The following is a 17621-nucleotide window of genomic DNA, read 5'->3' as shown; positions in this document are numbered from 1 at the left end:
CATGTTGATCGTTCTCAGAGCTGTCCATTATCCTGAGTTTAGCTTTACAACCAGTTTGTTTCTGGTGGAAACAAACCACATATGCCAATGTTCAGACGGTAGGGGGCGACATTGAGGAATGGCTTCAGACTGTGTAGTAACACTTAAGGTTTCATCTGTGGAAAAAGTGAAGTGACTAATAAAAACCTTCAGCATTCTTTTCACACTGACTGTGCTCGTGACATGAAGAGTTACATCTACGTGAAGAAAAAACTGTTATTGCATCAACACCAATGTTTCTGCTCCAAACAGGAAACGGCTCCATTTTTGTTTTTGGTCTTATGTTTACTTCCTGTAGTTTTTTCTTTAGCGTGGCCATGCTGTTTGTTCACCACCAGAGTTTAAAAAAGTTCCACAAATGCTCTTTAGTCTCTGTCACAGCGGCAGCCATTTTAACCAGGCAGAGGCAGAAACTGAACATCATAATCTGATTTTATCCCCTTTGGTCACGATACAGTAATTTTGGCAAAAAAACATTCATCTTCTGCCTACATAATCTTTTTAGGTAGGAGATGTCAGAAAATTAATATCACATTACAATATAGAACAATAGAAAATGATGTATACAACTGTGTACATGGTGACCTGATGGGGTTATATAAAAATAAAGAATAAAGTTTTTAAATTCACTGCAGCAGGTTCAAACAGCTACTTTAATTAAATACAAACATTTGTTTTGTTACCGAATATGTACAAATATGCAAAAATAAGTCTCTGGATTCTTTAGGAATATTTATTTCTATAATATAACTAACATTATTCCATATTTGGCTCAACCTAAGAACTTGTTAAATCTGGTGCACCCCAGGGCTCACATCGTGGTCCTCAGTTTATGCAATTTATCTCACACTTCAGACTTTACAGGCATTACTTCCAACTGAAATATATTAAAACTTTATTTTTTTTAAAATCACTCTTTAAGGTGATAAATATATTTCATATTAAATGTTTTTAAATAGATTGTCTTTGATGTTTAGAAGTAAAAAAAAGCCTGAAAAGCAAATTATAATCTGTCATATTAGTAATACTTTTATTATAATCAGAAAGCACAGTGGCATGGCGGTTAACACTGTTGCCTCACAGCTAGAAGGTCTGGGTTTGATCCCACGTTGGCCTGGGCCTTTCTGTGTGGAGTTTTTATGTTCTCCCTGCGTCTGCACGGGTTTCCTCCCACAATCCAAAGACATGCAGTTAGTGGGGTTAGGTTAAGTGGTGATTCTAAATTGCCCATGATTGTGAATGGTTGTCTGTCTCTCTGTGTTGGCCCTGTGACAGGCTGGCGACCTGTACAGGGTGTACCCTACCTCTCGCCCTATGACAGCTGGGATAGGCTCCAGCCCCATCACGACCCTGAACAGGATAAGGATTTAGTGTATATAATAAATGGGCTTTAATGAAATGTGTGAAATAATAAAGCTACACTTGAACCGAGGTGTTACCTGTTCTCGTGACCCTCATTTTCAGCACGTTTTCTCAGCAGAGATCTTTCATTTTATAAACTTCTTCAGACAATTTTTTTCTTTAATGTTTTCACGAGTTCCAGTTTTAGGTGGAAATATTGGTAATCGATCATCTGATTGGAAAGAAAATAACAAATAGCCCTGAAACCAATCAGCTTCTTTGAGGAGCAAATTTTTTTCCTCACTGCTGATTAGAATGGCTGCCGTGTCATGTGGCCTCCCCAGAGAGCATCACCTTTTCTGATTGGCAAATCTGCTGTGGAGGGGCCGGACTTTGGACAAGACTTTGTGGGGGGGGTCTGTCATGGTTGTCACGCATTTCATGTTGGAGGGGAGGGTTGTTACTGAGGTAACGGTGGGTAAGGGAATGGGCGTGGCTCCTGTCATCGTTGCGGTGGTCGCCGTAATGTTCGTCGTGGTGAGAGATGGTTGAGTGCTTGTCACCGTGGCGACAGGTTTGGTCAGAGTGGTTTGAATCTCGGCTCTCCTTGTCAGAGCCGTCCGCAACTTTTCTCTCATTTGTTCAATCTGCTCCTGCAGCTCCTCCAGCTCGCCGGGCCGGGGAGGAGCCACAACAGCAGGGGGTGGGGCTTCTGTGGCAGGTGAGGCCACTGTTAGAGAGGCAGGGGCTGAAGTAGCAGGAGGAGCGGCCACAGCTGTGGTGGGCAGAGCTGAGGCATTGGGTCTTGCAGAAGAGGATGAGGAGGGGAGGGTCAGCAGTAGACTGGTGAATGAAGCCGCAGGTCCACCGTTCTCAAACGGCTTGCTGTTTGGCCCAGCCTTCGACTTGGTCGGGCCCTCCCTCTCAGCCCTGGCCCCGCCTCCCTTGGCTTCAGAGGCTGCGAGGCGAGCGAGCAGACGGCGAGTGTTCAGGGTCTCCAGGTTGAAGTGGACTCTTTTGAAGTCTCGGGCATCCTTGGCAGCAGCTGCGGCAGTGACATCCTTGCTCGTCTCATTGTTCCACTTGGCTGATGCACCAGGGGCAGGGGGGGCTGCAGGACCTGGGGGGGGCTGAGACTTCTGCAGGTTACAGCTGAACACAGAGAAAGACCTCAGGGTTAGGGTCAGAACAATAAGAATAGCTCAGTAAGAAAGGTGTTGACAATGGGAACAAATAAAAAACATTATTTTTCTAATTTAATGAAGACCATGTCTTTTTAAAAAAACTTTTTTAAGATCATATATATTTTTTTAAATCATCTTTCCTGTTCATGCATTATCAAATCAGCTTCATAACTGAAACATTAACTCGAGTGAAGCCTGATCTCGGGCTGATCTCTGAGGAGTGCGTCTTTTGCCCTTCCTGTTAAAAGGGAGTTTTTCCTTCCCCCTGTTGCCAAGTGCTGCTCATAAGGGGTCGGTTTGATTGTTGGGTTTTCTCTGTATTATTGTAGGGTCTTTACTTTACAAATAAACCACCTTGAGATGACTGTTGTTGTGATTTGGTACCAAATAAATAAAACTAAACTGAACTGAACTGAATTGATGAGCTCCTTCAGCTCCTGTCAGAGTTAAGGTGAACACACTGAGGTCAGATGGTGAGACCTCCGCAGCGACTGACCTCTTCTCTTTCTCAGCTCGCTGCCTCTTCACGTCCTCATACGTCATGTTCAGAGCTCGGTGGATTTTCTGTCATACAGATCACATTTAGTTTTTCTCAACAGGAAGCAGCACCCAAAGATGGATGACTGACATGAAAGCACTGCATTTATCCTTCTGTGAGACTCACCTGTGAGGTGTGCAGCCAGTATTTCAGGTTTTGACGGCGGCGAATGTGTGGCAGGATGAGTCGATAAAAACCATGTTCGCCTGCCAGAGTCAGCAAAGCGCCGCTCACACCAACGCACAACAACACAAAGAGTCCAGAGAAGTGACTGATGCCCATCTGAAGAGTCTGAAAGAGACAAAGGAACATGTTTGTGCTGTTCCCCTCTGTGCCTGTAGGGGGCAGTGTGTCTGTTTTGCTAAGTAGTTTCCTGTAGCTCTGTGTTGTTGACAACTCAGCAGTTTGTGTGTTTTCATCTGAAGTCTGATGGTAGTATGTCACAGTGACCAGTGGGTGGCAGCATCTGAGCACCTGAGCACAGACACATCCAATCCAGACCATAAGTATGTGGACACTTCCTTTTGTTCCTCTTTTGGCTTCATTCAGTTTGAAATAAAATAAACTTCATGAAAGAGCCTCAACTTTAATCTCTGAGCAGTTCTGCACAAACACAGACAGGAAGGAGCAGGTAGACCCGCCCACACAGGTGCGCTGCCGTCACACTCACCTCAGTGACTGCAAACACACGGTTCCCACACGGAACCACTTTGTACCACTTGTCATGCAGCAAGTCCATGTATCCATCGGACTTATATCTGCTGATGAACTCAGAGACATTGGAGGTCAGAGGAGAGTTCTGAGGGAGGCCTATACCGTAACCTGTAAACAAACAAACGAATAGTAAACAGCACAGCAGTATTTGTTATTGTGTGCCCCTGCTCACAGACTGCAGATGGAAATCAGTCATATTCCTCATATGGCAGACTCTGACTGACATTTTTGAGCAGGTAACACAACAAAACAATTAAAATAACAAAACAGCTGCCTGTCAGTAACAGACCATCAGACAGTTCTTACTGAAACCTGAACAGAGACATTGAACGTCAGATGTTCAGAGAAAAGAACCAAACATCAGAACTGTGAATAAATAAAAACACCACAACAGGTGTTGTTAATGTTTGTGGTGGAAGAAGTGAATGGAAAGCAGACAAAGGTGTGAGCCAAAGACAGGAAGCAGAATAATTCAGGAGACAAACCGCAAAGCCGTTAATTAAAAGGCCCAAGCAGTAATTATTCTGGAGGGCAACACAAAGGCTTATTAAACTAAAAAAAAATCTTAATTATAGTTCAGCTGAAGGTCAGAGCTGAAACTTTTACAGCTGATATTCAAACTTTAACTTCAACATTTGACCGCACAGGTTTTCTGAAGCAAAGCTAACAGGTTACGATTTCCTCTCAGTTTTGGTTTGTAGACCCTCCGCTAGATGTTTCATGATGAACCCTAACCCAGGGATCTGCCCTCAGTCCTCTTCTGTTCCATTCAAAACTGAGAAATGATCTTCTTCAACTTTTAATCCAAATATCTGATTCAATGTCATTTGTCAAACCTGCAGACTCTGTCTGTCATAACATATCCAAAACACATAAAAGAAAGAGCAGTGTTGCAGGAAAAGCACTGCAGGCTGCACAACCTCAAAACTCAGAGAAGATAACCTGAAACCCTGAAAGAGATTCAAACTAAAAGTGGAGGAGTCCATTTTTCCTAAGTTGTACAAAGAGAATTTATAAAAACTGTATTTTTATTGTTGATGTCCAAACGTGGTGGACAGATGGGTCTGAGATGTGAGGGGTTAAGGAAGAAGAAATTCACATGCAGCTTCAGCTTCACTCCGAGGAAGAAAACAAAATCATTGCAGTTTTATTTCAGCTTTTTTCCGACAGGGCTCGATCTAATCGCCATTTTGAGAATAACGATGCTGCGTCAGAGTATCAACAATGAAGCACACCTCCTTTCTTGACACTCATGAGACGGCACTATTTATGAAATCTTAGTCGCTCCAAACGCAGCTGCATTTCATTTTTCTGTTTCTCATTATCTGAAGCTTCGGGTTAGGCTGCTGAGTTTCACCATGGTTTTTTTTTTTTTTCCCACATCATGTAAGAGAAGTGAACCCTGTAACCAGACTAACTACACTACTCAAAAAAACACTTTGAAACCATATCAGATCTCAATGAGAAAATCTGCCTGGATAGCTACACTGGTGGACTGGGTAATGTGTTAGGAAGGAAAGGCTACCACAACAATTGATCAACCTACAGAGGCTGAATTCAGAGACAATTCTCAGTCCACCCTCATGAAGATTGTTTGCTCAGAGACATTCACACCAGTGACTGCTGAAAGTCATTTTGTAGCTCTGCAGAGCTCATCCTGTTCCTCGTTGCACAAAGGAGCAGATACTGGTCCTGCTGATGGGTTAAGGACCTTCTGCGACCCTGTCCAGCTCTCCCAGAGTAACTGATCACTGTATGATGTAACACCCCTAAATATGGAAAGCTTTTCTGATTTATTCATCTTGCCTTTTTCTTTTTTCTTTTATTGTGAAACAAGACACCAAAAATACAACAGGACAAAGTATGGAGACAAGGGATAAACAAACAAAAACAAATGTATGTGCATGTGGATGTGTGAGGCTCTATCCAGTCCAGAAAATAATATTATTGGGAGGAGATGTGGAGACAAATAAGCAACAATAATAATAATAATAATAACAACACCACTATTAAGAAGAAAAATAAATCATAATACCAAGAATAATAATGGTTAAAAAAAGGGGAACAAATAGATATATTTTTATAAAAACATATAAATAAGGTTATGCATAATTATACAAAGTAGAAATATAGAGAATAATAAGGGGGGTATATCGGAGCTAGAGCTGGGAAACTATCTGTGACAACCTTGGACACCAGGGTTGGTTCAAGATGATCCTCATTAAAGGCAGCCATGGTAATTTAGTGTTGTTATTGTTGTGTGTTATTAGGTCCCTTATTTGTGATAGTGCATCACAAATAATGAGTTGCCCCCAGACCTGAAGGAGGAGTGAGAGCTAACAGTCTGTGGAGAATATTAGATGGCTTTCCTCCCCACACCTGTACTGAGGATCCAACCCCAGTGTTGTTGGTGATATTGTATAAATGACCGAGTAACCATGAAATCAGGGGCAGAGGGGAAAAGAGAGAAGAAGGCAGGTATTTACATGAATTGCAAAGACATATTGTAATACCAAAATGTGGTATAATGTACAATATAACATTAAATAGTTTTTATAATATAAAGTGTACATAATATCTTATTACATACATATTATGTGTACGATATTATAATATACACTTACTAACTGATAAATTATAGATATTGATACCACTATTGATTCTGACCATATGAATAGTGATATTGATATATTAATATTGATATTATTAATACAGCATTACAATATAATAATAATAATAATAAAGAACAACAACATTACGTATGGTAAAGCCAGTCACCCATATCAATAATGATAATAGTAAATTCATTAACAACAACCAGTAATAAGAATGTCAGCAGCAGTTTGTTGTGTATTATCATTATCGTCACCAGCTTGCCTTTAAATCATTAAACCTTCTGCTCCTTTCCTCTCATTGGTCCAAAACACTGGCAGGAAGTGACTCAATCACAAACAGCACATGTGCACTTCACCCTGTCAGAAACAGAACATCCACACAGAAATGCTCGCTTACCTTCGATGGCAAATGGTTTTCCGACAGTCGCCAGTTTACAGTCGGCGTCGATGGAGACTTCATAATCCAGCAGAGCTTTGTCCATGATGAAGGCGTCAAGCTGAGGAGGATCTGTCCTTCAACACAGAGCAACACAATTACTACAGCAACCTTAACAACCACACACACACACACACACACACACACACACACACACACACACACACACCTTCTTTGAGGAAGATGGCAGCGCCCTGTACGGCAGCGGCCACTCCAGCTCCCGATAGTGATGTGCGTTTTATGTTAAATGTGTCGTCTGAACCATCTCTGTCTTGTACGAGAAGAGTCTACAACAGAAGCCTACTACTCAGACTGCGAAACTCCAACTTCTCAAACGATCTCCCAGACTTATGTTAGCCTTGGGTTCCAAAGCACCCGGCGAACTAGGCATTTTACACCGGCGAGACCCAAGAGCCTGCAAAGCAGCGGACTCCACCCCTGCCACCGGCAGATGCTGGAAGCGTCACAAGCGACGCAAGCGGTGTGCCAGACCCAGCGGGGCAGTTGAGCAGGTATCAGTGGCAGGCTAAAGGCTAAACCGTACAGACCTGCACTTCCTTCAGTTCTGCTCTCCAAAGTTCATTCGCTGGAAAACAAAATGGATTACCTCAGATTGGATTTAATCACACAAAGAAAGGTGAGAGACTGCAGCGCCATTATCCTCACTGAGACACGGCTTAATCATGCCGTTCCAGACAACGCCATCCAGGTGGGCGGGCTAACAACGTTCCGGGCGGACAGGAGCCACGCTTTTCATGGAGCTTTTAGGACAGCCTGATAATAATGAATTACAATAGTCCAGCCTAGAAGTAATAAATGCATGAATTAGCTTTTCAGCATCACTCTGAGAAAGGATGTTTCTAATTTTAGAAATATTGTGCAAATGGAAAAAAGCAGTCCTACATATTTGTTTAATATGTAGGACTGCTCTGTAATAAAATGTTATGATCAACAGTATCAAAGCTGCACTGAGGTCCAACAGGACAAGAACAGAGATGAGTCCACTGTCAGAGGCTGTAAGAAGATCATTTGTAACCTTCACTAATGCTGTTTCTGTACTGTGATGAATTCTGAAACCTGACTGAAACTCTTCAAATAAACCGTTCCTCTGCAGATGATCAGTTAGCTGTTTTACAACTACTCTTTCAAGAATCTTTGAGAGAAAAGGAAGGTTGGAGATTGGCCTATAATTAGCTAAGACAGCTGGGTCAGTGATGGCTTTTTAAGTAGCGCTTTAATTACAGCCACCTTGAAGGTCTGTGGTACATAGCCAACCAATAAAGACTGATTGATCATTTTTAAGATTGAAGCATCAATAATTGGAAAGACTTCTTTGAACAGTCTAGTAGGAATGGGATCTAATAAACATGTTGCTGGTTTGGAGGAAGTAACTATTGAAGTTAACTCTGAAAGATCAACTGGAGCAAAAGAGTCTAAACAAATACCAGCAGTGCTGAAAGCAGCCGAACATGAAGAATAATCTTTGAGATGGTTATGAATAATTTTTTCTCTAATGTCTAAAATTTTATTTGTAAAGAAATCCATGAAGTCACTACTAGTTAAAGTGAAAGGAATACTCGGCTCTACAGAGCTCTGACTCTTTGTCAGCCTGGCTACAGTGCTGAAAAGAAACCTGGGGTTGTTCTTATTTTCTTCAATTAATGATGAATAGTAAGATGTCCTAGCTTTATGGAGGGCTTTTTTATAGAGCAACAAACTCTTTTTCCAGGCTAAATGAGCATCTTCTAATTTAGTGAGACGCCATTCCCTCTCCAGCTTTCGGGTTATCTGCTTTAAGCTGTGCGTTTGTGAATTATACCACGGAGTCAGGCACTTGTGATTTGAAGCTTTCCTTTTCAGAGGAGCCACAGTATCCAAAGTTATACGCAGTGAGGATGTAAAACTATTGACGAGATAATCGACCTCACTGGGAGCAGAGTTTAGGTAGCTGCTCTGCACTGTGTTGGCACTGAAGAGCATAACAATGAAGGAATTAGATCCTTAAACTTAGTTACAGCACTTTCAGAAAGACTTCTACTGTAATAAAACTTATTCCCCACTGCTGTGTAATCCATTAAAGTAAATGTAAATGTTACTAAGAAATGATCAGACAGGAGGGGGCTTTCAGGGAATACTGTTAAGTCTTCAGTTTCTATGCCATATGTTAGGACAAGATCCAGAGTATGATTAAAGTGGTGGGTGGGCTCCTTTACATTTAGAGAGAAGCCAATTGAATCGAACAATAGATTAAATGCAGTGTTGAGGCTGTCATTCTCAGCATCTACATGGATGTTAAAATCACCCACTATAATTATTTTATCTGAACTGAGCACTAAATCAGATAAAAAGTCTGAGAAATCAGACAGAAACTTTGAGTAAGGACCAGGTGGACGATAGATAATAACAAATAAAACAGGTTTTTGATTTTCCCAATTAGGATGGACAAGACTAAGAGTCAGGCTTTCAAAAGAATGAAAACTTTGTCTAGGTCTTTAATTAATAAGCTGGAGTTGAAGATTGCTGCTACTCCTCCTCCTCGACCTGTGCTTCGAGCATTCTGACAGTTACTGTGACTCGGGGGTGTTGATTCATTTAAACTAACATATTCATCCTGCTGTAACCAGGTTTCTGTAAGGCAGAATAAATCAATATGCTGATCAATTATTAAATCATTTACTAATAGGGACTTGGAAGAGAGAGACCTAATGTTTAATAATCCACATTTAATTGTTTTATTCTTTGGTGCAGTTGATGAAGCTGTATTATTTATTGTTTTTGAATTTTTATGCTTAAATTTTTTTTGCTGATTTTAGCTTTGGTTTTTGGTGGTCTGGGAGCAGGCACCGACTCTATGGGGATGGGGTTTTGGGGGGATGGCAGGAGGAGAGAAGCTGCAGAGAGGCGTGTAAGACTGCAACTCTGCTTCCTGGTCTCAACCCTGGGTACTCAGGCTTTAGGAGGGTTAATAAATTTGGCCATATTTCTAGAAATGAGAGCTGCTCCATCCAAAGTGGGATGGATGCCGTCTCTCCTAACAAGACCAGGTTTTCCCCAGAAACTTTCCCAATTATCTATGAAGCCCAAGTCGTTTTTTGGACACCACTCAGACAGCCAGCGATTCAAGGTACCGAACCATCGCTAGTGCTAATGGCCCGCGCTCGCTAGCAAACCAGTTCTGGTAGCTACAGCTGAAGTAAAGACAAAAATAACAGCTGAAATTCTCAGCGAGCAGAACACACACAGAGACACAGAGAGCAGTGGAGGCGTGGAAATGCATGTCAGCGATAGTTGCCACCCGTCCCTTAAAGTATGGAACCCCGCATGTTACAGAGCCGTATTCCACGGAGTCCTGTAACATACGGGGTTCTGTATTTTACGAGACAGGTGGCAACTCTAGCGATGATCCACTCTGTGTTAAAGGAAATCCATCGCAGCGACGGAGAGCTTTTTAAAATCTCTGTGTGTGTGTGTGTGTGTGTGTGTGTGTGATTCACACTCCAGTCCAGTAGGTGGCAGTAATGCAGTTCTATGTTGGCTTGCCAGCCACCAATAAACCCACAAAAAGACAACGGAGCACTAATGCTGCTAATGCTAGTGAGGAGCGCCGCTTACACGGAGACAACTGAGTGCTGCAGAGTTTAAACGAAGCATCGACACAGTAAATTTGTGTCGATAATTTTTTAGAATCGATTTAATCGAGTTAATCAATGAATCGTTGCAGCCCCAAAGCTACCATGGTCCGCACCCACTACAGGGGCCTGGCTAGATACAGGATTTTCCAGGGTGCGGAGCTGAGTCTCCAATTCAGAAAGCCTGGCCTCCAGAGCTACAAACAGACTACATTTATTACAAGTACCGTTACTGCTCAATGAGGCCGAGGAGTAACTAAACGTGACACAGCCAGAGCAGGAAAGTGCAGGAGAGACAGGAGAAGAAGCCATGCTGCTAGTGCGTCGGCTAAGAGCTAAGCTACTAGCTGTGCTAAGCTAGCGAATTTCTAAAAACAAATAAAGTGAATAATGCGAATACAGGTGATTCAGCAAAGAGTGTGCTCTAGATAAAGGAGGTGAAGATTACACTGAAATACGTTGTTATCCAGATAAATCGAGCTATACAGCTTAAACAGCTAACAGACAGCAAAACACCACTGTGCTCTGAAACAGGAACAGGAAGTGATACAATACCGCAGTGCAGTGTTGCCAGATGTCGCGACATAAACAAGCATCCAGCTCTATGAAAACAAGCCAAAAAGAAGCCCAACTGGCAACCCACAACATTGTGTAAAACTGAGGCCGCTTTTAAACAGTATAGCTCTATAGTAGTATTGGGGGGGGGCCTGTTCTTCTGTTACTGATCCTTTCATATGCACAGCTGTTAAATACAGAAAATGCGACTAGAGAAATAATTTCGTCGCATCGTTTTGGCATCCCCCTCTTGTGCGGCGCCCCTATGCATTGCATAGTGTGTGTAACGGGATTGATTTCTGAATGTATAGATTACAGAAGAAGACAGCTCACTCAGGTGGTTTGGGATATTTATTTTCTGCAGAAGAGATTAAAAACACATTAATCCACTTCTGTCTGCCTTTTCCCATGCACTCTGCTCTCTCAGCAGCACAGAACAACACTGTGCAACATGTTTTCTTTCTTTTTAAATTTAATTTTCAACAAATTTCCTCACAAAAATGGAAATAAACTAACAAGAGGAGGAAAACGCCACCTAGTGGCCACATTAACACACAATGCAGAGGGGCAGAGTTAAAGAAATGAACAGAAATAAAACGTATAACTTAAAATAAAAGCACATACCTACAGAAGAGATTAAAAACCCGTTAATCCACTTCTGTCTGCCTTTTTCCATGCACTCTTCTCCTAAACGTGCAAACAAAAGCGGTGTCTAAGCCAGTGTTTTTCAACCTTTTTTGAGCCAAGGTACATTTTTTTCATTGAAAAAAATCACGAGGCACACCACCAGCCAAAAATGTTAAAAAATGATACTCTGTAGCCTATATTAACAATATAGTCATTCATATCAAAGTGTCTTGAATAGGAATCAAATAAACACAAAAAAGAACTTTATCATATAATATATATCTTCTTTCAAATAAAAAGTGCACTTAACATGTCCACTTCAAAAACACAGCCTGAACATAACAAATGCCACAACAATGTGGTCTTAAAGTAGAAAACCTCAGTGTTTTGCAAACTAATTCTGTCCAAAAGCATTCTGTTACCAGGAATAACACAACACAACAATAATTGAGAAAGAGGCAAGCTCACAGCTAATGTCAGTTTAATATAATCATCATCCATAAGTCCCCGTAAAATGTTTTAATGGATGAAGGTTATTGTTAACTATAACCCTATACCACAGATCATGGCATAATCGGCTCAGTGTACTTCAAAAGTGCCGCCGTTCGCGGAGTTACGCAACAATTACCGTAATAACACCACAGTAATGCCCTATGTTGGTTGTGAATTGCAGTTTCTCAGCTTTCAGAAACCGTTTTTTTTTTTTCCGATAGGTCGCGTTATTACGGTGATTCAAAGTTCCTTTGATCAGCCGCCTCAGGCTCTGTGCTAAACAGCTGTTCAGCTAGTAGCGGCGATCGCCCGGCAGTATAGTTATAATAAGTATGCTGTGTTTCAGATGGCTCTCATGTTGCAAAACTACCGCTGAGAACTGTCGGTCTGTGCATTCAACCGATGCTTTTCGTGCCTCCAGTTTCTTGCTGTGGGGTTTTAAAAATGATTCTGGTGAAGGAGTCGCTCTCATACCTCCGCTAGTGACGACACTCCCTGGCCAATCAGTGGCATGCTGTACTCCGCGTCACATTGTATCGCCTCGGATTGCTTAGAACCCCGGGTGAGTGAGTACGGAAAAAGGACCGGCAGAGTGTATCCATCCATCCATCCATTTTCTTCCGCTTATCCGAGGCCGGGTCGCGGGGGCAGAAGCCTAAGCAGAGAAGCCCAAGCTTCCCTCTCCCCAGCCACCTCCTCCAGCTCATCCGGAGGGACCCCAAGGCGTTCCCAGGCCAGCCGAGATACATAATCTCTCCAGCGTGTCCTGGGTCTACCACGGGGCCTCTTCCCGGTGGGACATGCCCGGAACACCTCACCCAGGAGGCGGCAAGGAGGCATCCTAATCAGATGCCCGAGCCACCTCAACTGGCTCCTTTCGATGTGGAGGAGCAGCGGCTCTACTCTGAGCCCCTCCCGGATGGCCGCACTCCTCACCTTATCTCTAAGAGAGAGGCCAGCCACCCTTCGAAGGAAACTCATTTCTGCCGCTTGTATTCGCGATCTTATTCTTTCGGTCACTACCCAAAGCTCGTGACCATAGGTGAGGGTAGGAACGTAGATCGACCGGTAAATCGAGAGCTTCGCTTTTACGCTAAGCTCCCTCTTCACCACGACGGACCGGTGCAGCGTCCGCATCACTGCAGAAGCAGCCCCGATCCGCCTGTCGATCTCCCGTTCCCTTCGCCCATCACTCGTGAACAAGACCCCGAGATACTTAAACTCCTCCACTTGAGGCAAGAACTCGTTCCTGAGCCGGAGATGGCACTCCACCCTTTTCCGGCTGAGGACCATGGCCTCAGACTTAGAGGTGCTGATTCTCATGCCAGCCGCTTCACACTCGGCTGCGAACCGTTCCACTGCGAGCTGGAGGCCCCCCCCTGATGAAGCCAACAGAACCGCATCATCTGCAAAAAGCAGAGATGAGACTCTGAGGCCACCAAGGAAGAAGCCTTCCGCCACCTGGCTACGCCTAGAAATTCTGTCCATAAAAATTATGAACAGAATCGGTGACAAAGGGCAGCCCTGACGGAGTCCAACACCCACAGGAAACAAATCCGACTTATTACCGGCTATACGGACCAAGCTCTCACTGTGGTTGTACAAGGACTGAATGGCCCGCAACAATGGGCCAGACACCCCATACTCCCGCAGAACCTCCCAAAGAACACCCCGAGGAACACGGTCGAATGCCTTCTCCAAGTCCACAAAGCACATGTAGACTGGTTGGGCAAACTCCCACGCCCACTCGAATATCCTTGAGAGGATAAAGAGCTGGTCCAGCGTTCCACGACCAGGACGAAAACCGCATTGTTCCTCCTGAATCCGAGGTTCGACTAACGGACGCACCCTCCTTTCCAGCACCCTGGCATAGACCTTACCGGGGAGGCTGAGTAGTGTGATCCCCCGAAAGTTGGAGCACACCCTCCGGTCTCCCTTCTTAAAGATGGGGACCACCACCCCGGTCTGCCAATCCAATGGCACTGCCCCAGATCTCCACGCGATGTTGCAGAGGCGTGTCAACCAAGACAGCCCTACAACATCCAGAGCCTTCAGGAACTCAGGGCGAATCTCGTCCACCCCAGGGGCTCTGCCACCAAGGAGTTGTTTAACTACCTCAGTGACCTCACCCCCAGTGATGGTCAAGTCATCCCCCTCATCCCCAGACTCTGCTTCCACTACAGAAGGCGTGTCAGTGGGATTCAGAAGGTCCTCGAAATATTCCTTCCACCGTCCGACTATAGCCTCAGTTGAAGTCAGCAGCACCCCCCCCCGCACTATAAACAGTGTGAGTGAAGCACTGCTTTCCCCTCCTGAGTCGCCTGACGGTTTGCCAGAATCGCTTCGATGCCGTCCGAAAGTCTTTTTCCATAGTATCACCAAACTCCTCCCACACCCGAGTTTTTGCTTTGGCCACTACCCGAGCTGCATTCCGCTTGGCCTGTCGATACCTGTCAGCTGCCTCCGGAGTCCCACAGGCTAACCAAGCCCGATAGGACTCTTTCTTCAGCTTGATGGCTCCCTTCACCTCCGGTGACCACCATCTGGTTCGGGGGTTACCACCACGACAGGCACCAACCACCTTGCAGCCACAGCTCTGAGCAGCAGCCTCAACAATGGAGGTGCGGAACATGGTCCATTCGGACTCAATGTCCTCAGCCTCCCTCGGAATGCTGTCGAAGTTCTGCCGGAGGTGGGAGTTGAAGATCTCCCGGACTGGGGCTTCTGCCAGGCGTTCCCAGCGCACCCTCACAATGCGTTTAGGTGTGCCAGGTCTGTCCAGCATCTTCCCCCGCCACCTGATCCAACTCACCACCAGGTGGTGATCAGTTGACAGCTCAGCTCCTCTCTTCACCCGAGTGTCCAGAACATACGGCCGCAGATCTGATGATACGATTACAAAATCGATCATCGACCTGCGACCTAGGGTGTCCTGGTGCCATGTGCACTTATGGACATCCTTGTGTTCGAACACGGTGTTTGTTATGGACAAACTGTGGTTTGCACAGAAGTCCAATAACAAAACACCATTCGGGTTCAGATCGGGCAGGCCGTTCCTCCCAATCACGCCCCTCCAGGTCTCACTGTCATTGCCCACGTGAGCGTTGAAGTCTCCCAGCAAGACTATGGAGTCACCAGATGGAGCACTCTCCAGCACCCCACCCAGCAACTCCAAAAAGGGTGGGTACCCTGAACTGTCATTCGGCGCATAAGCGCAAACAACAGTCAGGACCCGTTCCCCAGCCCGAAGGCGCAGGGAAACTACCCTCTCGTCCACCGGTGAAAACTCCGACGTACAGGCAGCAAGCCGGGGGGATACAAGAATACCCACCCCAGCTCGCCGCCTCTCACCGAGGGCAACTCCAGACTGGAACAGAGTCCAGCCCTTCTCCAGGAGACTGGTTCCAGAGCCCAGGCCATGCGTTGAGGTGAGCCCAACTATGTCTAGCTGGTATCTCTCAACCTCACGCACTAGCTCAGGCTCCTTCCCCACCAGAGAGGTGACATTCCATGTCCCAACAGCCAGTTTCGATAGCCGGGGATCGGTCTGCCAGGGCCTCCGCCCTCGGCCACCGCCCGACACACATTGCACCCGGCCCCTACGACACCTCCTGCGGGTGGTGGGCCTGCAGGAGGGCGGGCCATGTAACCTCTTCGGGCTGCGCCCGAAGAGGTTACATGGGCCGGTTACATGGGCCGGCAGAGTGTACCTGATTCTAATGGAGATTCCGTCAAATCGCGGCGAATCGAGTCGACCCGCGGAGAGTCGTTCCGTATGGAAACGCGGGTCAATTCGCTTGTCTCTATGTACAATGCAGTTCGCTACCTGCTGCTATCTAGTCTAGTGATATGGAAGAGTAATACACGATTATGTTCCCAGTCACTACTACAGCACAGACACTCGTGGCATATTACGTGAAACTGGATAATTTCCCACGGCACACCTGACGATCTCCCACGGCACACTTGTGTGCCGCGGCACACTGGTTGAAAAACACTGGTCTAAGCAACCTGTACTGCATGAATACACACTGGGCGGCGAACTAGCGGTCATGTTCGCGCAAAAAAAAGAAAATGACAGGAAAAGCGTCTATAAAACTTATGACAGTGGTCTAAACAGCCCAGAAATGCTTCACAACATACAAATAAACAATAGTAAACAACATGTGCCAGAGGTTTCAGCATACGTGGCTACTTTCATGAAGAAAACAATGATAAATCACAGCAGCAAATTTTCCCGCGACTTACCCTCAGCAGTGCAGAACAACACTGTGAGGGGAAGAGGGGGGGGGGGGGGAGCTACACACGCTAGGAAGGTCTACGGAAGCCCGGGAGACAAAAACAAGAGTGCAGAAAGGCGTTACCCACAAGCAAAATCAATAAAACAACGACAAATTAAAAATAGCTCAGTGAGATAAAATTCACAAATACTCAACATAACATGAATTAGAAATAATAACTAATAAAGTTCATTTTTAACTGTGTTACAAGGGCATACCCACTTTTAGCACCACTGTCTCCCACCTGAGCTCGGATCTATTCTGTAACTGCGCTCTCTTTCTCCCACTCTTTATTATATTTTTTTCTATATTTTCCCCGCTTACTGGAGCTCATTCTTGCGCTGCCTCCTCACTCTGGGCTGTTATGAGCAGTGTTGCCAGATCTCGGGATAGAAACAAGCAACCAGCTCTATGAAAACAAGCCCAAAATAAGCCCAACTGGCAATCCACAACATTGTGTAAAACCGAGGCCGCTTTTAAACAGTATAGCGTTCTAGCAGTATAGCTCTCGTCCCCCCCCCCCCCCCCCCCCCACACACACACACACACAATCGCAAACAAAAGAAAACAAAAATGTTTGTGTGTGTCTAAGGGGGCAACAGGGGAAGGGGAGGTGAAGAAGCACAGGGGTGCCTCATCAGCACCGTGCCTCTGTTATTGATCATATCATATGCACAGCTGCTAAATACAGAAAATGTAACTAGATAAATAATTTTGCCGCATCTTTGGCGCCCCCCTCTTGTGAGGCGCCCCTATGCATTGCATATAGCGCACACCCACTTTTTGTGCCACTGTCCCCCATCTGAGCTCGGATCCCTTCTTTAAGTGCGCTCTCTTTCTCCCACTCTTTATTATATGTTTTCTATATTTTCCCCACTTACTGGAGCTCATTCTTAGCGTTCCTCCTCACTTTGGGCTATTATGAGTGTTTGTTTGGGTGTGCACCCGGTCAACGTGGCCGGGAGCGATAAACAGGAAACGGGGGCTTGGAAGGGACAAACTACTTACCACTCTCTTTTGCTTTATTATGGGGCGCTGAGAGATTATCAACGAGTTTCACTGGGAAAGAAAGTCAAGCCCAAATAAGCAACTTGATGTTCAAAAACAAGCCCAAAAAACCGCAACCCACGACTCACGAGATTTGCAAGCGACTTTAGAAACAAACAAGCCC

General features: G+C 45.0%; 1 protein-coding gene across 1 annotated transcript in view; it reads right to left on the bottom strand.

Annotated features, from left to right (window-relative positions):
- Positions 1–721: 721 nt before the first annotated feature.
- Positions 722–17621, bottom strand: part of grin3bb (glutamate receptor, ionotropic, N-methyl-D-aspartate 3Bb) — a 127904-nt gene continuing 111004 nt past the window's right edge. The window contains exons 5-9 of the mRNA XM_030727686.1: positions 6829–6944; positions 3773–3924; positions 3229–3393; positions 3061–3128; positions 722–2532 (exon numbers count right to left, since the gene is read on the bottom strand). Coding sequence (XP_030583546.1) covers positions 1731–2532; positions 3061–3128; positions 3229–3393; positions 3773–3924; positions 6829–6944 — 1303 coding nt within the window. The 3' untranslated portion in view covers positions 722–1730. The remainder of the gene's footprint in view (positions 2533–3060; positions 3129–3228; positions 3394–3772; positions 3925–6828; positions 6945–17621) is intronic.

Source organism: Archocentrus centrarchus, chromosome 4, assembly GCF_007364275.1.
Source record: "Archocentrus centrarchus isolate MPI-CPG fArcCen1 chromosome 4, fArcCen1, whole genome shotgun sequence".
Taxonomy (NCBI): domain Eukaryota; kingdom Metazoa; phylum Chordata; class Actinopteri; order Cichliformes; family Cichlidae; genus Archocentrus; species Archocentrus centrarchus.
Note: the sequence above shows the minus strand (reverse complement) of the source record. Positions and strands in the feature narration are given on the sequence as shown.